This window comes from Halichoeres trimaculatus, unplaced genomic scaffold, assembly GCF_033239565.1.
Source record: "Halichoeres trimaculatus isolate MK-OKI-2021-1 unplaced genomic scaffold, fHalTri1.1 fHalTri1_scaffold_18, whole genome shotgun sequence".
Classification (NCBI taxonomy): Eukaryota; Metazoa; Chordata; class Actinopteri; order Labriformes; family Labridae; genus Halichoeres; species Halichoeres trimaculatus.
In genome coordinates this window covers 27,069,560-27,094,206 of record NW_027437196.1, presented here as the reverse complement: position 1 = coordinate 27,094,206, position 24,647 = coordinate 27,069,560, and the positions used below count along the sequence as shown (strand labels likewise).

At 39.6% G+C, this 24,647-nt stretch overlaps 1 protein-coding gene across 1 annotated transcript in view; it reads left to right on the top strand.

Moving 5' to 3' along the window:
• Positions 1 to 3,288: 3,288 nt before the first annotated feature.
• plppr4b (phospholipid phosphatase related 4b) overlaps positions 3,289 to 24,647 on the top strand; it is a 48,244-nt gene continuing 26,885 nt past the window's right edge. The window contains exon 1 of the mRNA XM_074693371.1: positions 3,289 to 3,593. Coding sequence (XP_074549472.1) covers positions 3,522 to 3,593 — 72 coding nt within the window. The 5' untranslated portion in view covers positions 3,289 to 3,521. The remainder of the gene's footprint in view (positions 3,594 to 24,647) is intronic.

Here is a 24,647-nt window from a genome sequence, read left to right as displayed (position 1 = left end):
GCCACCAATCTCCTTAACTGTCCCCATTTCATTAAGGGGCCCTCCGTTTCAGGCAACTGAAATGCTAGCTTTCACAGACATGGCTCATACAGAGCAGTAATTTGATGATCTTGTATAAAATGCATTTTTGTAAGTTAAACTACCAAACAGAATGATGAAATAAAAATCAGCACTGCACACTCAACAGTAAAATACATGGAGGTTATTACAGTTGTGATTTGAAACATTAGACATAACAGGACAAACACTGACAGGTGGAATTTTTCAATACCCTAAGAATGTAGAGGACAATCTGATGATGAATAGTTACCATGACTTGTGCTTTTTAACAGTTAAAGACCTTCCATTTACAAAGAGACCTTGTATCACCACATGAAACAGTTTTCTCGGTCATGTTTCTACAATTTACGAAACATTAGGACCAAACTTAGGGCCGACAAAACTTAGGACCGTTGTATAAATTATCATTAATGCCTTTTTTCATCTCATTTGTATTATTGTAATTCACTTTTCACCAGCCTCAGTAAGTCCTCCCTCCACCATGTTCAGTTAGTTCAGAATGCTGCTGCAAGGCTCCTCACCAAGTCCAGCCACACACCAATTTTAGCTTTCCAGTCAATTGATTTTAAAGTTCTTGTCTTTGTGTACAGAGATCTCCATGGTCAGGCTCCTGAAGAAATAAATTGATCTTTATTTAGGTAGAAAGATATAAACTGAGAAGTTTAAGCTAAAGCTAGAACTAAAAAGATTGAGTGAAAAGAAAGAAAGTGTTTTTCTGTTGAGGCTCCAAAATGTGGTGAGAAAAAGTTGCGTAGAGTGCGTTGAATATATATAATACAAAATATAATATAAAATATAGTATAAAAAATGATGGTCATTACGTTTTAATCCACATCATAAAGTTTCAGATGGATCCGTTTTGAAAGATGATTAATGTAGTATTAGATCAGGCAGGTCATTAAGTCAAGCTGGGCCCACACAGCTGCTCTAAACACCAGCTCAGCTGGTTACATCCACACATCCAATCAGCACACAGTACAAACTGCTTTATCCGGACCGCACTTCCTGCTCCTTCTGCAAACTGCTTAGCAAGCCATCCAAGCTCATTTTTTATGCTGTGTCTGATTATACCAGGGTCAAATGGTTCATCACTGATACTCGCTTGGTTCTGTACCCTGGGGTCTCTCTGCTGCTTCTCTCCCTGCCTTGGCTTTTCATGAAATAGAAGCTCTCCCCATGTCAAGCTCTGCCCTTCCACATGGGTATGTGGATGGGCAGGGACCAGAGTTGGAACCATTGACTGTAATAAATTGAACCTCATCTTGCTCGATTCGAAATGAAGTTGCCACAAAGACTGTTTCCCCTGGTGGCTAGCTGCTGTCAACTCTGTCTTTCCAGTCAATCCAGGTGGACTGTGGTCAAACTTTAAAAAATTAATACAGCTGGAAGAAATGTTACTCACATATGCTGTGGTGATATGAAGATTTAGGCTGTGTTGTGTTCAATTCCTCTTTTTTTCTGAAAAGTTTATTTTTCATTAGGTAGTAGAGGTTACAAACAGGCTTTAATGCCATGTTTACCAATGACTGACAGGTGACGTTCTTGTGTATTTTTTGTTTTTATTGTTTTTTTTTTAAATATAAGATAAGTCAAAAAGAAGGCCGAGATGAAACATTTGAAAGAAAAACACATTCTCTCAGTCCCTCATAGTCTCTACTGCACAGGCTCTGGCTGCACAATGGCAGTGCCTGTGTCAGGAGTATTATGGTTTCAAAATTGTACAATGGTAAAAGGCAAAGCCACACTGTCCATTCTATAAACAGTCTATGGTTGGAACAGACTGCCAAAACTATTGCATATAAATGGTAACTTCTCATGACTGAATAGGATCTGTAAATTAAAGTCCCTGTGAGGAGTTTGACAGTGGTCTTGAAAAAGTCTCCCTTCTAGATATATGCCGAATCATAATCCACACTTTAGAATGAGATTATCAGCACCATGTTAATTATTTTGAAATGCGACTTTGTAGCTTGAGATCGGGTTGAGCAGGACCTGATTGGCAACACCTCACCAGCTAACAAAGTTGAGTAGTGAGAGGAGAAATCTGAGTTTTTCTCCACTGAAAATGATTTCTGTGATTAACTTTGTAGTGGTGGTGGACACTGAAGCCTAACTGTTGGACAAAAAAAGGACAGAAGAGCAAAAGAGAGATAAACAAGAGAGAGATAGAGCACGAGCTAAAGGCTAACAATTTTGTGCTACTGTCCATTTCATCCCACAGTCAGCAGTTATTCTGCAGTGGTCTGTTCAAACTTGAGAGTCTAACATCACCAACACGTTTCACAGCGTCAGGCCGTCAGCGCTACATATGGGCGGCTACTAAACTACTGTACGAACTGACAGTTTGCTTGTTGACACCTACGGATAGCCTACGGATATTTTGTAGCACTAGACTGCTAGTAGCGCTATAGCCGGCAACTGATGTATGGTACAAACTTACGTTTGCTTGTTGTCATGTTTCAAAAAACAGCACTACATAACTGTACTGATATATACCTTACCTCGTTGTGCTGTATCCAGTAAAAAGTTGACTTGAACAAAAAAAATTCACACTCCTGGTTAAGAGTCACATTTTTAACAGTGTGTGTGAGACTCCGGGCCAGAAGGTGGCGAGGCAGTCCAGGACCTCCAGACTCTATTGCACTTTCACTGTCTTCAATTGGCTTACATTTACTTCTTTATTATGTTTGTATATGTTGTTATCATTATTTCAATTTTCTTTATTTTTTTTTAATTTTTTTTTTCAAAACCGCTGTTGGCGTTCATTGAGGGTAGCAAAGAAAAAAAATCCACTGTACAGAAAACTTGTTTCTTCACTGTGCAAAAGACAAACACTTAGCATCTTTGAATCTTGAATCTCTTGAATGTTTATTTATGTATTATTTCTGAGGGGATATTTTCCTAATAACTTGTGAATCCATTTCTTTTAAGGAGGCGCTGCCAGCTTTGCTGCCGGAGCTGTCAGACTGCATCGGTATCTGTTTCACATCAGATCAAACACAGACTCTGAATCAAAATCTTGGATACATGAATAAAAAGAGTTTGACTGTGGTAAATTAAGGCTTTTAATTTGTGTGCACTAAGAGAAGCTGACATCTTAGCTCGCAGAGTCTCATCCATTCACTGTCAGTGTCAGCAGTAGAAGCCTTATGCTCAGCTATGTGCTACCCAGTGCGCCTGCGCTACAGCTCCTCCTCCCTCCCTCTGTCCGTCGGTGTGACTCGGTTCTCCACCTGACAGCTCATCGGGAGACATGCACAGAACCAAGCCCAGGGCTTCTCAGCAGCAGTGATAAAAGGCCCGGTGTCTGGTGTCTGGGCTGGATACTGACCGGCTGTTGTCCTGAGCATCGTGCTTCAAACAGCGCCATGGAGCGCTCCTGATCCCGGCAGGACGCCTGGAGCTCAACCATTCTTCCCTCGTTATATCTTGGATCTGTTTGGATATTTGGAGGCCCGACCATGTCTGCGAGAGACAAGGGAATCCTAACCAAAGACAGCGTCAGCCTGCTGCCCTGTTTCTACTTTGTCGAGGTGGGTTGGTGCTGCTTCTCATTCACAGCCTCTCGGTATCCCCATCAAAGAGCTCTGCACGGGCTGGATGCGCTCTGATGTGGTCGTGCTGCTACCTCCTAATCCCTTTAGATACCTGACCCTCTGTGAGAAGTCGACAATTAGCTCAAATTCAAAGATATGCTATTTAGGTCAGAGAGTGTCAACATAAAGACAAACACACTCCTCTCTCCTCATGAAAGGAGAATTAGAGACGTGCAGGCGACAATCCTCCACCACAGCCTGTGACAGGATTAGACTTCATCATCTGATAGATTTATACATTTATTATAAGTATTTGTAGGATCTTTGTTTTCTGTAGATATAAATAAGGAAAAAAAAAGATTGAGCTCCAACACAAAGCAGATTTACTCTCAGTTCATGCATTTTACAAACTCATATTTTCACACGTGATGAGGAAATTTCCACACACAGAGAAGCCAACAATGCCCTGTTGAGCAGCTCTGAAGATGAGCCTGTGGGGACCCACCGTGGACGTGGATGAGGGGATTCCTCAGTGACAGCAGTGAAAGGAGCAGCTTTGACGCCTGTGTGTGTTTTAACAGCATCATGTTGAGAGTTTGTCTTGATGATTGTTGTAAGGGTCAGACCATTTGAAAGATGGGAGCGCAGCTTGCATGCAGCTTGTGGTGACTGTCACTCCTTTCCCTGCTGTGCACTTTATGCATGCTCTAATTCACCACTGGCCTGTGGCTCCTCAATCAAACTGGCATCATATATTATAGAGTAGCCTGTACACTGTATGATGGATGCTGCTGGGATTACAGCATCACGCATGGATTCTCTTACAGTTATGACTTTGACAGGGATCCCCTTGATTCCTTTGCTTGTTTGTTTTTTTAACTATTTCTTTTAATTCCAATAACACTGACTAAGGTTAACATGCCTCCTCACATGATAAGAAATTCAGCCTTCAGCTTTTCAAATAGCTAAAGCTGCAGCTCTCTGAAGGATATTTTTTACCCTCCATTTTTACAACAGCAGGAACCGTTTAAACTAGGTCAATGCTGAGAGTTAATTCTACACACTGAACTCCAACACTTGTGCATATAATTAGTCTGAATCAGACTCCTCTCCTTTCCTCAGTGTGTGTGTGTGAGTGTGTGGCTGGCTGGTATGAGAATAAACTGAAGTGTTGGCCTGTTAAGCTCAGACTCACCCTGCTCTCCTGTCACCTGTGACGGCTGTGTTCAGCCGTAGATGCCGGCAGGAGATCAGGGTCTGCCAATCATGATGTATCCATCCCCCTCAGGGAGATTTACCTCTGCATTACTCATGGCCCTTCACCTGACGTATGAATTCTTCATGCTGGTAGCTTTAGAGTCAGAAAGAAGCAGTCTGACATCAGGCCTAAATATAACACAGCCCTGCCATAATGAGTTAGCTTCATCTGTTCTAACAGATGCAACAACAGTCACAGCTCAAAACCAGTTGCACACCTTAAGTTATGATGACTGAGCTGCACTGCTGATGCTAACACAGAAACATTATCTCACTCAGCCACATATCAACAAAATCTGACAACCTAACAGCAGGGTTCACTGTGTGAGTGCTGCAGATACTGTGTGTCAATAACTGTTTTCATTGACTGTGGCTAAGGATGGGTATCGAAAACCGCTTTCTGTTAAGAATAGGTTAGAAATGGTTCAATCCATTGAAATCATTAGCCTTTATGCTTGACGATTCCCTTATTGATTCTCTACATTACATCTACAGCTTTCTCTGCTTAGCAGATGTATAACAGTTTCCCAAGAAAACTCTGATTCAGGATTTTCTGCTTGAAGTTTCAAGAACTGAACACAAAGAAATGTACATTACTTTCTCACAAGAAATTCCAACACATTCAACAATATAGAAAGCATAATTCTAGCTTGATGCTAACATTTATGGGAAATTGCATGTTGTGCTAGTGGTTAGCATACATTGGTATCATTTTGGTTTTACAACAGAATTTTAAATGTCATGAAAGAAACATATCTTAGTTACTCTTTGTAAACAATACTGAAAACCCCAAATGTCCAAATATCAACTGCTGACTTTAGCATAACTACAGCAATTAGGGTTCCAAACAACTCAAAGCATTGCTTTAACCACTTTGAGACACTAGATGGCCTACTTCAGTCAATAACATACAACACAACAGTGCATAAAAAACAAGCTCTCTAAGAATTACTCAGATCCACTATGAAAGTTGGGATTATACCGTTTCTTACCTCCCATGTGAACCTCTCCAGTTGTAAGTGATTCTGCTTCAAAATAAGCAACTGTTGTAAATCAACCAATCAGTCTATCAATCTGTATTCATATAGCGCTGGATGGTGACAAATGTTATCTCTGGACACTTTCCAAAAACATCAATAGGTGATATTTATTTATTTTTTCCATTTTTATTCTATTCCATTTTGTTTCACACAGCTGCCTGCAGCAACACGACTCAGCGTTTTCCCTAGGTTTACAGTCATGAGGGGCCGGTGGCTGCGGCCTGGGAGAATGGAGGGGGGGGGGGGGGGGGGGGGGGGGGGCAGCACAGGATAGCGAGTGTTATCGCTCATAGAAATGGCACTAGGAGATGTTTCTTGTGGTGGTTTTTCCAGCTCTCTGTCCGTTATACAGAGTGTGCTTGTCTGAGCGTAAATGCGTGCACTTGTTTACGTGTCTATGACGGGTTGGGGCGAACCATGCCATGCGTGAGAGAGCACAAGGACAAATGGCAATGTACAGATAAGTAACATTAAGGCTATTTAGGCTGTTATATATGTATATAAAAAAAACAAGGTATAGACCTGGGCTCGTATGCATGACTTGCCCTTAGCAGGGAAAACAGACCATTTGTACTAACAGAAAAAAAAAGAGTTGATTTGCGGTATGCATTAGCTAGATTAAAGAGCGTTAAATTTGACGGAGGTATACCTCATCAAATTAAGATTTAGGGGACACAACATGTTTTCAGTAAATAGATGAGATAAGGCAAGCATTTGAAGTCTCAGAGCGGCAAGGCTCGCTGCTGTCAGTTTTACAAGTTTGATTCGTTCTTTGCTTTTATACATCTGGGTCCTCCCAAGATGTGTATGGTGAAATGTCATTCATGGAGGTACTGGGGCATTGCTGTAGTGCTCTTGTTATAAAATCTCCATTTCTCTGGCTAAAAAATATTTTTCCTGATCTTCTCTCTGTCACTCTTTTACAGCTCGCCAGGTTTATTGCAATTTATTAATGGTAGACATGCACAGTTTGAATTTGTTGGATGGGGTTTCCAGGAAGTTCCCCTGAATTATGATGTAATCTGCACCTGTGTTGCTTTCATGTTGTAATTAGTTAACTGGACGATCATTTGCAGCCGTGTATGCGGCTAACGCTGCAGCCAAACGGGCCGTTCCAAAGCAGAACATTAGGACTAATGGTCCCTTTTCTTGATATATATGAGAGTTTACTCTAAACCACTTCTGCTGTGATCTGGTGCTGTATAAAAAAAAATTAACTTGACTTTCAATAGAGGGGCTTTGTGAAAATGTTATGTTGTTAGAGAAATATCATCAGATGTTAATCTGACCCAGCTGGTAACTTGTAGACTTGTAGACTGACGTTAACCTGTTTGAGCTTATCATAAACTTAGACAGAAAGCAGCAAAGTATAATATTCTGTTGCATGATAAAAATTTCAGGATCTACTTTTTTTTTTTTTTTGAAGTTTAATCCACTATAAAGACAAAAGCCAGGGTATGTTATCTTCTGCTGTGTCTGGTTTGAGCGTCGTAGAGTTGTTGGGGAGAAGATTTGGATAATAATTAAACCTTAACTTACAGGTCAATGCTTCATGTCTTCCACCTTGTCATGATTTTTTGCATAACCCTGTAAAACTTGGACACATTTATTGAGTGTCTGTACACATTTAAATAAAAATAGCATCTCTCTTTTTGTTTCGAGGTAAACCAGTGTTTTTCATTTGATGTTACACCTTCGTCTGAGTAGAGTAAAAGACATCAGTGTCCCTCTGGTTATCTCATCTCTAGTGGTCAGTCATGCCATAGTTGGTCAGATTTCAATGTCATACATGTTGAGAAGAAGCTACAGATCTTTTCTCTGTGACAGACTGGCTCCTCCTGTTGGTCTGGGCTGCATGCTGAGTTGTAGTTAGATTCCTCTGTGAACCCTGAGGCTGCTTTTCCTCCAAAGTGAAACAAATGGAAGCTTGAGGAAAGTTGAACTGCTATTAAAAACTTAGGAGAAAGTTTAGGTATGATGACTGATGTTACTGTGTGCATGAACATGATCACTGACTCAGTTAAGCAGTGAGAGGACCTGTAGAAAAGGTGTATTCCATTGTTCTGTTAGTACTTTAATATGCTGCTGATCAGTATCAAAGTTGTCCATCATTAATTGTAGAGTCTTGAGTAACTGACGGGTGAAGAAAAGGCAGTGAAATCAGTTTGCTGTGAAGCACAGTGACAGTAAAGAGTGCAGCATTTTTCAGCATCACATCCCCCTCCTTCTAGCTTCTATCTAGCCTAAACTCAAGTCAATACTATAAGATAATAAATAGTTGCTTATAAATTAGCATGGAAAAAAGTGTTACAACAGAAAACATGTTAGAGAATAATTTACTAAATCCCCTGACCCACCTGTTATCATAGAGGAAGTGGATTCAATGATCTGTACTAATTTCAGTCAACAGGGGGAGATTTGATGCTTTTGCTTCACTTTCAGAGAGTGACCATGTGGTCTGAGAAAGTATTACATTTTCATATGAAAGAATCACTACAAACTAGGGGTGCACCAATCACAACTTTTTTTATGTGTTTTTTTTTCTATAACTGACAGCATATAGCTTTAATTTTCTTATTTTATTGGAAGTCATTGAACAATACCTGTGAATCAATGGAATATTTATGTTTTAACTTAAACAACCAATAAAGTGTCTTGAGTTTTAGGTCTCAGAGCAAAAAGCAACAATGGCTGACTGTCAGACCTTCCTGGAGGTATATGAGATCAGTTTCATGTGTAAGGATGAACCGACCACTGATTACCAATCACTCAAAATTTGGGAAATCTCTGTCAACACAGAACATGTTCCAAGAGTTTTTAAGAGGTACAAGTTTATAAACAAGTGTGAGGTTTTACAAGGGGAAGTTAAGGATTAAATCAACCCAATAGGTTAACATATCACAATTTAAATTAATACATTGCATGATGGGTCAGTGCCTATTTGGCTTTTGATATGTAATTAGCCCTTCAATCAAATTTAGCTGCTGTGTCTGACTAAAATATGATGCTTGGCATTGATTTTTCACTTTTCACCAGTGCACGTTAATTAAAGAGAAAAACTGAAGGAGGGCACAGAAGCTCAGAGAATATTGCTCCAATAGTTTATTCTCACATCTGGGTGCTAAATGAATCCCCTTCAGAGATACAGCTCAAAGCATTAAAATGTGGTGTTTCTGTCTAAAGCTGATGTGAGGGTTCATATTGAAATGTATTAATAACCATCCAGATAATAATGGTATATGTTAAAAAAAGCATCATTAATCAATAATGAAGTATTATTTATAGATATTTGTGAATGCTTTAAGTATTTTTAAGGGATTACAATATTTAGTTCCAACTTAATAGTAACTAGGGATGTCCTGATATTACATTTTCACTTCCAATACAGTACCGATACTGCAGCATTAAGTACTGGCCGATACAGATATTAATCCGATACGATATCAGCATTAAACATGCATACTTTTATTACTTATTTTGTAGTACGTCTGTCATGTTAGATAAGGCTTCATTAAGTGATATTATTTAAACAAAGACCAGTAGTCAGCAACAGTAGGTATGAGGAAAAACTGACCCATTTATTATTAACCAATGGGTAACAGAAACTGCTTATATAGGAGATTTTAGAGGCATTCCTATACAATACCGATACTTGTTTTTTTGCTGATATCGGACCGATATCCGATATCAATATCAGACTGGAACACCTCTAATAGTAATCATCCAAATATTATAAGACGCTTGAAATATTTATGAACCATGGACAATTATCTGGTCCTTATGTCTGAATTTTTTATAGATGTTTTATAAACCATTTCAAAGGTTTATAAATCATTTGTTAATAGTTAATTAGCACTTTATAAAGTGCATGAAATTTTTTATTGTGTGCGTCGATAAACTGTTGACATTAGATTATTAGATTGGATTAGATTAGATTAGATTAAATCAACTTTATTGTCCTTTGCAGGAAATTTGTCTTAGACAGCAGTACTACTGGCCAAGGACGCAGTACGTGGGGCATAAGATCAGTCATAGCATTACAAACTATTAGCAAGCATTATTAACTATAATTACATTTTTTTTACAGTAAATAAGTGCTTACTAGTGGTTAATTAACTGTATACCTTTTATAGATGATGGTTATTTTAAAGAACATTTATGTATTGATATAGCTCAGATATTTAGAGGCAACTCAACACATTGAAAATGTGAAATGATGACAATAAGACAGAGGGATGTTATTAAAACACTCATTTATTGAGTGGTAATTACTCCTCTGGATGTGATGTTGGTGAAATAATGCCCACATGGTGCAGCTTTTTGCTGTATCTCTCTGATTGCACCGATCCAGAACAGTAAACCTTACATCAGACTTTGGAAAATAATTTAAGCCTAACCCAATGAGGGACATCACCAGAAATCCAGTCAGGGCAACAGAAAGAAAGATTCTGTGATAAACAGCAGAACAATCTGTGACACAGATAGAGTCTGTGCAAGTGACAGAAACATGGAGAATGAATGTGAGACAAAGAATGAGACAGAAAAGAGGCTGGCACAGGATGTTGGAAGATGTAGGGCATTGGAGCATCTCTGCTGAGCTGAACTTTCCCTAGAGGAGCAGAAGCTTCTCAGAGAAAGGGAGCGTAAGAATCACCAAGTCATTCTGCTCAGTGGTTTATCTTCCTTCACTCTGACTGCTCTGTTTGTGCTACTCATGCTGTTATAACTCTCACTATGCTCGCCCAGTTTGGTTATGAGGCGCCCAGTAATACAGATGACCCAGAATAAGAGCTCCAGATCCATGACAGAGTTTCATTTGGAATTTTAGGGGCACTATTTGATTCAGTTTAAGTCAAGTGATTTATGTACTAACATATATGTTAATGGATTGACCTTATCACACAAGGGGTTTCAACCAATCTTCTCATTATGATGGTTGAAATATTGATAAATATTAACATAAATATGACATGCTCTCAATTTGATTCCATTACTATTTTTTGGGTGCACATTTGATTGTAAGTGCGATTCTTCTGTATTTCTGATTTTAGTGGTTTTTATTTTGATTTTTGAACACCAGACCATGTGAAAAAATTTGATGTTGATAATGTCTACAGACAATATCAGGAGCTGTATTCTCCATAAAATGCACATCAAGTGAGTCAGAAAGTCACATTTCTTCCCTGCTGGAGAAAAGTGGTGACCAGAAAAAAAAGAGGAGGAAAGAAACAATAATTGAAAAAAAAATAGTTTTTTTTCCAAAGAATCCAGATTTTGATAATGCTAAATAAAAAATCCTGATACATCTTATAACGATTTTTCTCCCACCCCTAGTGAAAACATTTCTTGGAAACGAAACCCCACTTGATTCAAGCTAAATTAGACTCTCACTGGCTGTTGTACACAGAGTGACATTCTATCAACTTCCAAAGCAAACATATTTTTACAAAGTGATGATAAACCAATGTCGGATTGGGGTGACAAAGTCCCAGCAAACAGGCTTCACTATGATAAGCTAACATTATGGTATTCAGAAGAATACCATAATGTTAGCTTATCATAGCTTGTGTAGCTAATGCAGCTCCTGAATGCAGCTTATCTGTGTAATCATTCATGAAATGCAGTTCACTGTAGTGAAGTCTGTTTGCTGTGACTTTGCCTCTGCTCTGACATTTTTGTAGCTATTATTAGCTGTAGCTGTAGCTGTAGCTGCTGCTCAAGCAGTGTTAAAATCATAGACTGTATATAGAGTGGACAGCGTGGCTCTGCCGTTTACTATTGTACAGTTTTGAAGCCAAAATACCCCCGTCACAGGCACCACCATTGGTAGTTGTTCAGCCAGTCTGCACAGTAGAGACTGTGAGGGATTCTGGGAGAATCTGAGTGGAGCTGGGTGACAAAAATATATATTTTTTTCTTTCAAGAGTCTAATCACTTCTTGACTCTACCTCCCAACATATTTTACAATCCCCCCCCAAAAAAAATCACAGGAACAGCAGCTGTCAACTACATTAAACGTGACGTAAAACCTTGTTTTTAACATCTTATTACTAATGAAAACAAATCTTTTCCAAAATAAGAGGACTTGAGCATAAGACAGCTAAATGATTTCTTCAAATTACCACGAAAATCAGACATGAGAAATATTTCTGCCAGACGTATTAATTTGTTTATGTTTGACCACAGCCCATCTGGAATGACTGGAGAGCCAGATTTTTTTTTACCTATACTACAGCCAGCCACCAGGGGAAGCAGTTTTTGTGGCGACCTTACTTTCAGCAGAGTAAGATGACATCCTTTTTCTTTTTTACAGTCTATGGTTAAAAGGAGCAATTTTAAAATACAACGAACAATTCAAAACATGGCTTATAGTTATGAGGGGTAGCATTGGATATCTGATAAAAAATATTGATATCATGGGAAATTTGCCATATCCCTTGGTTCCAAGTAAGGTCTTGGTTTGTCTTTGTTTCAAAGGGCTGTGCAACCCTTGCCCTTGATCTTACCGAGAAATGGGACACCACCTCCCTACACAAGCATAACCAAGGGCTTAAGGGTAGAATTGGGATTGTCCCTTAACTCTTTAAGCCCGGTCTCTTTTTTAGGTCTCGCTAGAAAAATGACATATGCTAACTGAAGAGAGTAAATATCTGCATCTGCTAGGTCTGAATCATTCTGGTGTTACAGTATTTGTTCAGAGGTGTCAGTATTGGTGTTCATGTCACTGGCTCAGAGTAATAACTCAAGTATTACTCAAACATGTGATAAGTTCAGTTGAAGTATGACTCAATGGCATTTGTAGCTGAGTTTCTCCTATATTTTCCTGCTTTTTGTGTGTCAATATGTCGAGTTTCTTTGTGCCTCGTTGTTTTTTGTGTGAAGTGATTCTGGGCCCATGTTCTTTTTGTTACACCGTTCTGTTTATGGTGTCTCTTGTTGGTTGTTTGTGTCTCAAGTAACTTTATCAACAAAGTGTTTCATAGTTTCTAACCCTACATCTGATGTTTCTGTTTGGACAGACTCAATGTAACAGAAAGCAGCCATTTATCTTAGCTTTGCACTAGGGCTGAGTAAATTTTGATCTTATTGCGATTGTTTTGGTCCAATATTGCGATTGCAATTTAGTTTGCAATTTCATGGGGGGATGTTTAGCTTCTTCATTATTCACTTAACACAGGCAATATATCATTCTATAGTTTGACCAACACAACAAAGGATACTGTCGACATATAAACAACTCTTTTCTGTTGGCCAGGCCTACATATTGGGCTGAAATAAGAAGGGCTGATGCACGAATTGATATGAATAACATAACTTTATTCAACTTTCACAAACACCATAGAATATTGACTTTTTTTTTTTTTTAACTTCAAGCGTTACAGGCGTATAATATTTTTGCCAGAAAAAACAGCATATTGACTTTTGCTGGTTTTAAGGAAGAACCAGTAGTAGTTACTATATTACCTCTAGGTCTGTGTCCATGAAACTTTTTTTTCTTTCTTTTTTTTAATCACAGCCTTACAGTTTAACAATTGTATTCTATGACACTGCGACGTCCATTGTTCAGCCTTCGTTTGCACTGTAATAATCCATTGATGTTGTAACACAACACTTCTGCTCCTGGATCACAGAGCATACAGCAGATCTTAACTGTTAGTAAATCTTTAGAGAAAGTTGAACTTAAACTCCATGCTTTCCTGTCATTCTAACTAGACCATGTCCAGATTTCTGGTTATGAACACTTTGCTGTTATAAAATCAAATTATAGACTTAAAAATCCATCTGAAATTATCCATGACCAAAAATGCTCGATAAAATAATCATTTCTTATTTGTTCGATTGTTTTTTTTTTTTTTTTTTAGCATCAGTTCATTCACTTTTCTCTGTTTACCATCCAAAACATCTCCTCATTGTTGACAAAATACACTTTACAAAACAGCTGGTGTCCACATAAGGGATATAAATGGAGAGCAACTTGACTCTGTGTTACTGAGGATGGTCCCCGTAAGTCTGTTCAGTTGGTCCAACACCCCCCAAAAATAACTGGCAGCTAAAGCCCACTGGAGCCTGCTTTCCATCTTACACATCTATTATTCAAAATGCTCTGTCTCTATCCTCTTCTCTTATCGCTGTGATCACTGAGGGACACCAGGAGCACTATGGAGAAGGATTTATGTCTGGAAGTTTCAGAGGAGTGTTGGAGCGCAGAAAGATGAAAAGTTCTCCAAATGAAAAGACGGTACACAACGCAGGGAATCAAATCCATTTTATGAGTTTTTCAGAAATAAAACATGTATATACCTAGCTACTGTCATTAAAATATGTTAATTAGAAACCATTTTAATGTTTAGTTCATTTAGGTTTGGCATGCTACATGTAATGCAGTGTTTCTTAGGTTTACAGTCTTAGAGGGGTAACGCCATGGTCACTGGGGTGGGGATGGGTTGCCATCTTCACAGAGATGGGTAGACATTTTTCCTGAGTTTCTTGTGGTGATTGTGGCATTGTTTCCCCCGACTGTCTGCCATTTGTAGTGTGTTTTTCTCTATGTCTGTGTACCCATTGTCATTGTTTGGGTTTCCTGTTGTGTTTTTCTGGATTTTGGATTTTCTTTTATGTCTTGAGTTTCTTGGTTCTGTGTGATTCTTGTTGAGTTTTCTGTGTTTCCTTTTTTTGTCTGTAGTTTGTGTTCCTTGTGGTTTTGATTTGGTTCTTGACATGTGTGTGTCTTTTTGTGATTATTCTCACTTCCACTTTGGATTCATGTCGTCACTGTCTTTATTTTCCCTGCGTTTGGTTTTGTTCTCTTTGTGTTTCTCTCCTTGTTGATTGCTCCTCATGTGTTTCACCTGTGTCTTGTTTCGCACCTGTGTTTGAGTGCTCCCCTGTGTATATATAGTCTGTGTGTTTCTTGTGTTGCTTCTTCAGTTCATTGTTGCTGTCACCTGTCATGCCCTCTTGCTTTCTGTGCGTCTTGTTTTTCTTTCAGCGTGACTTTTTTAGTTTTGTCTTTGTAAGAGTTTTTGAGTTTAGTTTCAATCTGCAATTGGGTCCACCTCTTGTTTCCTGCGTTCCCTGGATTTCTGACACCCATGTGTTTGTGTGTCCGTGGGCAAAACTCTGTCATGGCTGATACAAAGAGCAGAGGAGAATAGAGACAGAGATGATATCCTGTCATGTAAATAAGATTAATAACAGAAGGCTGTTTAGTTTGTTAACATGACTTCCTGGGGTGCAGGATCCTCGATGTTCAACCTAAACATGTTTAGGGCCTGTATACACATCCAGTCATTACAAACAGGACCAATAATCCTAACTTACTGTGATGGAACAGCTCATTTGGCCGTGGCGTTAGCTGCATGCATGATTTTTAGTATTTGGTCAGTTAACTAATTACACCATACAAGTGAGGCATTACAAGATTACAGTCCATGCATGTGGTACTTTCAGTAAGTCACCAAATCCTCTTCACAAAACACCAGTGCTTAGCAGTCTGTGAATATCAATAGTTTATCTGAGTCATGTCTGTTTAACAGCTAAAGCGTAGCGTGGCTCAGACTGAGAAGGATGAAGAGGAGCTGCATGTGGACACTATCAGCCTCTTCCTACACGCTGTTGTGGAGATGTGGAAGTGCTTTAAACTCCCAGGAGCTTAATCACAGTAAAACAATCAGTATGACATTTTATTTTGGTTTGATTTGATTGTAGTAGTAGTAAACGTCCTAATCCTTGGTTTAAAACATCTTAATTTGTGACTCAATGGCTTCAGCTCAACACTTTTGTTTCAGAGGAAGGGTACACTGGAGTTTCCTCTAGGGATGGGTACCAGTACCAATAACGATTGGCAGGTACCAGGCATTGTTGCCGTGTCGTTTCAAAAGTGTCAGGTACCCATCCCTAGTTTCCTCCGCTGGAGTCTCTTGACCGAAGATGGGATGTGAGTGATTCAGGTGCGGTGTGCCACACTTCTGCACAGATCATAGTTTAATCTTCCCACACTCCCAAAATGCTGATCTATGGAAAATGTAATAGTTTAAAAAGGGATGATGACACTTTATGTTGACAGATATCACTGTGTGGATATTATTACTCCTGAAAAATGTTACTTACCAAATCAGGGCTGATGATAAGACGGCACTTACGAAGAAGAGGGCAATAACGTGGGAGAATAACAGAATATATAAATAATATAAAATACAAAAAGTATATATATATATATATATATATATATATATATATATATATATATATATATGTATATATATATATATATATATATATATATATTTATATATATATATATATATATATATATATATATATATATATATATATATATATATATATATATATATATATATATATAAAATATAAATATAAAGAAATTAAACTGTGCTCCACATCCACACGGGCTGACCAAAACTTTCCTGCATCAAGGCAAATTCAAAATGGCTGACATAGTTTACCCAAGGGAGAGGTTAGACCCTACCCATCAAGACGTCATGACCTTGATAACCTCATGACACTTCTGTATGCTTAATAAACTTTTAGAGTGTTCCACACAAATTAGATACAAAAATATTGAGCTCTGTTCAATTAAAGTTGCATAAATCTCTACAGAACTCAAAACTTTATAGTTTGGTCGACTGCGTAACGACATTTGACTGGTATGACCTCATCAGTTATGAGCTAGTACGGCTGTTTGGGTTTATAGTGTATGCGGATTTAACAGCTCTGCTGTTAGTTCTGTGTTCAGTGCAGATGTTGGTGTTTCTGAGAGTCAGTGAAGGCATCAGGACAGCTGTGAGCTGGTCAGAGAGCAGCAGGAAGGAGGGGTGGAGGTGTGTGTGTGAGTCAGAGTAATATAAGCTGGAGATGATGATTTTCATTCAATATTCAAAACAAAATTTTACTCAAATTGGGCGCAATTCAAGTCTTTTTGTATTTTATTGAAACTTCAGAAATATGGCTTTGAGTTTGGGAAAAAATGTGATGGAAATGCAGCCACTGTTGGAACCAGTGAGTGGGACTGAAATGCTTACACCTTATCCAAAAATCCAGTTCGAAAATGAAAAAGACAGGAAGTTTTACTAAAATGTAATCTGTTGTTAGAACCTGAGCCTGCTGTGAAAAGGCAGCCAATCGGCACAGAGCTTTATTATCACAGCATCCTCACCCAATCAGAACACTTCGTGGGTAATAAGTTGAGACTCTGAGTCCATGTCCGGACTTAGACAGGTATCTGGGAAACCTCATATATTTTTATGCCTGTCGTCCACACCAAACCACAGTTCTACATCACTAAAAGCAATGTTTTATGAAGTCTCCAGCAAAAGTGAAGATTTTGGAAAACTCTGGTTTCATGGTTTTGTGTGGATGCTGGGAAACAGAGTTTTTGGTTCTCAAATGTCAGAGCTGAATGACTGGGTTCATTCTGATTGGCTGGCACAGGTTTAAAACACCAACAAATATGTGTTTGGCATGCCTTGAGCAACACTTATCAGCCAATTTTCCCAGTGAGTGGTTTTTTTGAAATTCCCGACTATGTGTGTAAAGGCCTCAAAGGCTATGGAGCCTCCAAAGGGGCTGGACTGGACGCTTTTCATGACTAAAAGAATCCGGTTAGTGAATCAATGATGGAATATGGATCATCTTCTGATACGGTTCAACTTCTGTTGCATAAACTTAAAAGAAGCCACAATTTCAAACTGAAATAAGGTCCCTGCAGTTTCAGAAAGTCTGAGTCTAAGTGGTTCTTCTTTGTTGGGGACAGTATGCTCTAAAACCAAAACCAGTGATGCAGCCTGCTGCTGCTTTTTGTGGATGAGTTGAAAACGTAATGTGAGACTTTCTAAGGAAATATGCAAACACATTAGAACTGAGATAAAAGTCGAAAGAGGATCAGAATCATGCATTCAGGTCAATTATTTTAATAGCAGTCACCACAATTTGGAGAACTGAGACATCAGGCGTCCCATTGTTAAAATATGGAGGAGAAAACTGTGCAGAAGAACTTCAGAAGTCTCCTCACCCTAAGAAAACTTTGATTATACTTAAGTTTTGTTACCTACCATCTGAGCATGCATTAAACTTTATGTTACTGTGAATGAATTGCTTATTTAACACTGTTTAGTTTGGCCATTAAAGACGTATTCACTCAACAGGAAGCAGCAGAAATCACGGTGATGTGTGGAGAAACTCAAGCGTATCAAATATGATTAGCTGCTACTGGCCTGCATGAATCAAACTGCACTCTCAAAATAACAGGATATGACATCAAATATCCCGCAGAAATCTCCTTTGAAGTATGGAGAGCTGCTTCATCTGCGCAGCCATGAGCAGTGCGAGTGGTGATGCCACTGACCTATATTCCTCTCCTCTGTGAGCGGAGATGCTGGATGTGAGGTGAGGATGGCTGACAGGGAGCCAGGGAGCAGACCTGGGAGAGGGGGAGGGGACAGCGTGGAGCTCAGGAGGGGGCTGCATGAGCTGGCTTCAGTGGAGAACACATACCAAGATAATTCCTGCATGCATGATTCAATGTCGCTTTATACTCCATGATATATCACATGACATTTTCTGAGCATCAAAGAATAAAACAGATACAGTGGATTTATAGATCTCCTCTTTCTCTCCCTTCTCCCTTTATTTGACGGGTTCTCACATTGCAAAGATGCATCATAAAACAGGAGATGTCGTTTTTTCTTTCTCCATGAGCAGTTTGTAGAATGGAGATGAACAAATATCTGTTGTTGAAGAGGGATTATCTGCGTTCTTGCATCATAAACATGGATGTAAAGTATCAACGCTGGATGTTCAGACTGAGCGTGTGCAGACTTTCAAACCTCTTCTCATTCACATGTTGTAGAACTCACTCAATCTGTCTCTGAACCAAGGGGAAACATCTGGTGTAGCAAAATGAAGCTTATGAGGAAGTGCTAAAAGATACTGTTCAATGAGGATCCACTTGAGTCTGGCTGCAGAAAGACCAGAAGTCACATACACACCCAGCCAAAACAGCTGACTTTCATTAAAAACACATTTACAGCCTGGTTCAAACACAGCTTAGGTATGAAAAGTTGATTTCTCTATCAGCACACACTGTACCAGGGGTGAATTTCTTTTTTGTAAATCAGTGGTTTAGAAGTTATTAGGATCGTTTGATTGTCCAATAAGAGACACTCACACAACTGACGGGTGTCCTGTAGCTGATGGAAAAGTAGCTACAGGGATTGGCCTCTGCAGATTGGCTTCAGAGTTTTAGGAACAGACGGGTGACATGGTGGAGACTACGTCCATGTTTATACTGTCTATGAACTGATCAACATGCTCTGTACCAAGAACAAAATACAGTAGCACAAGATTTTTACAAAATCTTCTGGAGACTGTCATTTTACAAGACTTGATGATGAGGTCACAGCATAGGCACTGGTTCAAGGGGTAATCTTCAAATACCAAGGTCCAGCCTGCACAGGCCTCCAGAAGCCTGGCCAGTCAGAGTGGAGGGGGTCAAGCTGGGAGCTTTAAGGCTGGGTCCTGCTTTCTGCATGAATGGGACACACATGAGACACGTGGACACATGAGACACGTCTGTTCTCAAGCTGCAGGGGGCGGGGTTTCTAATCAAGGTCCAACATGAAACTAAACTAGACTAGGAGTAACAAACACAGCAGTCAATCCCCTTGTAACACACGGTGATAGTTTTCTCCATTGGAGCGGCGTGATCAAAACCACAAATTAGCAGGGCAAGCAGGTCTGGTGTTGCCACTGCCAGCTGATCAGAGCAGAGCCGACTGTGGGCAAGGCTTTACCAGCTCAGTATACAATGCTAAAGATGTGTGGCTAACTCATGCTAAAATCTATTGACAGAGCCGGCCCGTTCCGACCAGCAGCGTTCAGTCATTAGCCAGTACAGGCACAGACTAACCACAGTTATTCAGCTGACATCTCCCACTGTAGAAAACAAAGTAACTACTTGTTCAACAGAAATTTGTCTGTCTCAGTCTTCAGTCCCAAATCCCTCTGCAGCTTTTTCCACCGTTCTTACATTTCTCCAATATTTAGACTCTGTTGACACCTGTAACGCTCAAATTCTTCCTTGCTTCAGCCTTTTCCTTGAAACTTTTTCATTCTCTTCCCTTCCCTGTGGAGGGTAACAGCTTCCTGGTTTCGGTCTTCTCTGGCTCCATGACGCTTCAGTAGCTGAGCAGCTAGCTGACGTGAGAGGGGTAGTGGGGAAGGTGAGGCGGGACCATGGGCAGGACAATGTGAAGTGCCTCAAAGTTGGCAACCCTACTCAAGGACCAATCCGAAATGAGGGGAACTGCCATTTGGATTGGTCAATTATTAAGCCGTTTTGCAGCTGCTGTACTGCATGTTTTTTTTTTTTTTTTTTTTTTTGGGGGGGGGGGTTCGTTTTGCTTTTTATATTACGTAGATTGGACCATTGGACCATAACAGCCTCATAAACAGTGTTATTAATGAGCTACCAAATTGTAGACCATAGATTTAAAAAAGACCTCACGATGCTGCCTAAGCGATGTCATTTGTCCGCACAAAGCCAGGAGGACCTCAAAGTCACATCAAGCATTAACCAAATTTTAAAGAGAGAAGCTAAAAGGAAGGGTTTTCTCAACTCCCCCAAAAAAGAGTTTTGCTTTTTTTATTTGTTTTTTGTTTGGCTTTAAATCATGTTAAGATAATATGGTGGCTCCAGGGGGACAGGATGAAGTCTGAAAAAAATGTAATACCAGCCAAAATCAGTAGACTGTAGCTAATTGGGAAAGCTAATTTTGTAATTTGTGTTATTATTCTTTGCATTGAATCTGCATTCATCCATTAATAATGAAAAAAATATATATGAAAACCTCTGTTTTTGTATTGTTTCACCAAACAATAAAGCGTAGGTAGCGTTATTCATTGGAGCAGACTGTGTTAAATCAGTGCTTAATCCCCTGAATAATAAAAATGTTGTGATTAGCTGCCGTGATGCAGCACCACAGTGTGTACAATAACACAGGTCACACCAGCTAATAACAGGCGTATTTATGGATGTAGTAAAGGGCTGCATCAGTTGGGAGATGAAGAAGAAGAGGGTGATTGTTTTGCTTAGGAAAATCTGTAATAGAAGATGTTTTTGAGGTTTAAAACATAATAAACAGAGGATTTTATTCATGATGCATCACAGAAGCTTTTATACTTAAAGGCCACTGGGGAGGCTGAGCATGGGAATCATTTCTGTTTAGAATCTTACTGGTAGATATCACTGAATACACAATTAAGATAGAAGTTAGTGAGCAAAGCAGTGAATCCAACAATTGCTCTCACTGTTTAGACTGAGCAGTGTGGATGATCAGCTGTGCTTTGATCAAACAGCAAAATGAAGTGTAGTGGGCCTTTGGATGGATGTTCCCAAAAGTGTGTCCCCAGACACCAAGCATGATGACACTGATGGTAGAAAACATAGAGCTGACACTAGTTCAGATCAGTTAACTACATAATTAACCAAAAAAAAAAGAAGAGGAACATGGAAGGTTTGAAAACATCAATATAGGTTCATCAAAAAGAATCCACTCTAATGTTTTGATGGAGATACATTCATGAAATTTGAGCTCGAGACAAAGCTGAAAATCTCCAACAAGGCTAACCACCTACAGTATAGACACTGTTCCTCCCTGCAGTGATAGTGTCTGCAGCTGACTGCTGGAACAGCTCGCTGACCTTCTTGTCAGTATTCACTGGTGTCCTGGAGCTATGACCCCTAAAAGTCTGCAGGAAGTCCCAGTGTGAAATGTTGTGTTTGTCACTATCTAAAACAGATCTGGACCACAGCCAGCAGCTTGCTCTCTGCTTTCACTCAGTGCATTTGGTTATAAAAAAAAAAAAAAAGTGGCAGGGATGAGTTCAGTGTAGTGATAATATCGCTTACTTTACTTAAAAGTGCTGATGTAAACCAGGGGGGTTTCAACTGAGCCACCCCAAATTCAATCTTGGTGCACTTCAGTAAAACCATCTGAGCCTTTATGGACAGAGAATACAGAAGTAAAGGCAGGGAACACAAAAACATTTAAATACGTCTCAGCATTTCATCAAACTGCAAAATCTAAGGATGCTATGGCTCACAGTGATGAAATGATGTAGTCTTTTTAAAGCTCCCCACTCCGTAAACCCCCTTCCTTTATTGAGCCTGCTGAAGGCCTGTCAGGGGTGGACCAGGTGGGAGATCCTTATTTGATAACCTCATCATTTCAGCAAGTTTTGATCAGTTTACAAATTCAGGAATTTCTACAACATCTGAATATGTAGAGGTTTGAAAATCTGCACACGCTCAGTCTTAACATCCAGCGTTGGTACTTTATATCCATGATTGATATATGGGAAAGCAGAACACCCCCTCTTTAATGTGATCATTGAGAGCTTTGAGGTTAATGCCTGTCAGTTCATTTCATTAGTCAATGGCATTGTCAATTCCCCAACCCTTTGCTGTGTTTCCAACATTTTTCATCCTTTTCTTCCCTCCAGCCTTCAACTGCCAATTTAAAGTCTTCCTGCTTTTTGAATGTCCTTATCCTCCTTTCTGTTGAGCAAAGTTCAGTATGTATAACATGATAAAACAATTCTCTTTGGAGGGAATGACTGATATAGAAAGGCAGAACGGTGAGACAAGAGAACGAGTGTGTAAGTGAGTAACCCCCAGCAGAAACATCAGACAAAAAGAAGGAGGTGTGCAAACAGAGGCCCTCTGTTGGCTGTATGTGTGTTAATAAGTGGCTCAGCTCCCAGCAGGAGTGTGCTGACTTTCAGAGATCCACATACATTGGGCTCCGAGTGGGGCCCTCCTCCGTTCTGCTGCTCATGCTGCATTAACTCAGCGAGCAGCCAGCCTGCCACAGCGTACCAGTGAATCAGGGTATTAGTCTGCACGATAAAGCCTGAGACGCTGCCGGCCACATCCAGCTCCCACTGATGTATCTGACTGCAGCCCTCAGTGGAGCCTTTACTGCCTTCAATTACAATCAGCTTTCTGCCTACACATGCACCTCGCTTCCCACGGCGGGGCTTTAATGGGACACCGCAGGGCTGCAGGGGAATATTTGTGGGGCAGCTGTTGATCAGATGTTGTTGGAGGTCAGTCCCAGGTCCTGCTGTCAACACGCTGAAGTGTCTTTAGGCAGGACACTTGACCACACACTGCCTTCAGTGGCTGTTTCATGGGAGTTTGAGTAAGACTGATTAATAGTGAAGGGGCAGCTCTCTTTGACATCAGCGTGTGAATGTGGAGTGAACGAATGAGACGAGAGAAAGTTTGACACAAACACATTTACCATTCATTAGACACACAAAAATCTGCTGCTGGTTCAAACTAAGTGGTCTGTTTCTGATTTATTTTAATTTATCTTTTTAATCTGAGTCTGAAATACCCACTACAAACAAATTGCCAGTTTTTATGTTTCCCCAAAGTAATACTCAGTGCTATCGCTGTCTTTTATTGAGTTGGAGGTCTTCCACACTTTACACAGGTGGGCCATTCAGGTCCTTCCACTCCTCATTACATACAGTGAAGACTTCTGTTGAGGAAGGTAATTGAGCTGCACTGCAGAATCATGTCAGGAGTAAAAGTTAAGACAAAAACAGAATGTGCCATCAATGTTCCAGAGCTGCAAAACCAGGAACAACCAAGGAAGAAAGAGCTAATAGTGATATTTCTTCCTCACTTATTATATCATTAAATCATTTAAGTGGCACATTCTTTGAGATTCTAGTTTTCTGTCAAAATACTACGCAGCAGGGACATTTTTTTGCTATGGGCAATGTGGGTGACCTCTCAGGGCATGACCTATGTGAGGGTGCACGAGCCTCCTCCAAAGAAAAATGAACTCACCATTTTTCTGAAGTACCTCTCATTTTCACATCAAGTTTGCTGAGTGTATTTTAACATTAGACATTAATTTGTGTTGTGATTAGAGCCCGATCAATATGGAATTTTGGGGGGCAATGCCGATACCGATACTGGGGGCAAAAAAAGCTGATATCCAATATATCGGCTGATGTACGATATATCGACCAATAACCGATATATTGGCTGATATATGTATAATACATTCATTGATATGCAGAGGATATATACTGTATATGAACACAAAATATTATAATACCCATATGATTCATAACAGAGACAGAACACTATTAAATTAAAACAAGGAACTTTAATCATAAAATTGTCAACACAAGAACTGTAGTGTTAACCAATAATAAACAAGCTGTAAACACAATAATAAATAAAGAAGTCAAACTGTAAACACCTTAAATAAATAAGTCAAACTTTAAGCACAGTAAGTAGAAAAAAAAGTCAAACTGTAAACACACAAAGAGCAACTTACACGATGCTAAAACGCTGTATTATAGTCTTTCATTAGATAATGGTAGACATGTGAATTAACAGTAGCATTTATCTCTGTTTATTTCAGCCCAACACTCAGACACACAGGAACTGGAGCGACAGAATCTCCGCAGAGCAAATTATAATCAGCTACATTTTGGCCAATGTTCATTAATCAGTGACAGGCTATAATCGGCCTGATTAATTGGTTGGGCTCTAGTTGTAATGACATTTTGAAGACGGTGGATATAAGAGCCTGCTGAACACTGAGTAGTTGGACTAGGGCATACGCTGTCTGTGCTCTACATGGCATGGCCTGGCACACATGGCATGGACTGGATGTCTGTGCTTCATTACATAGACCGGTTGTCTGTG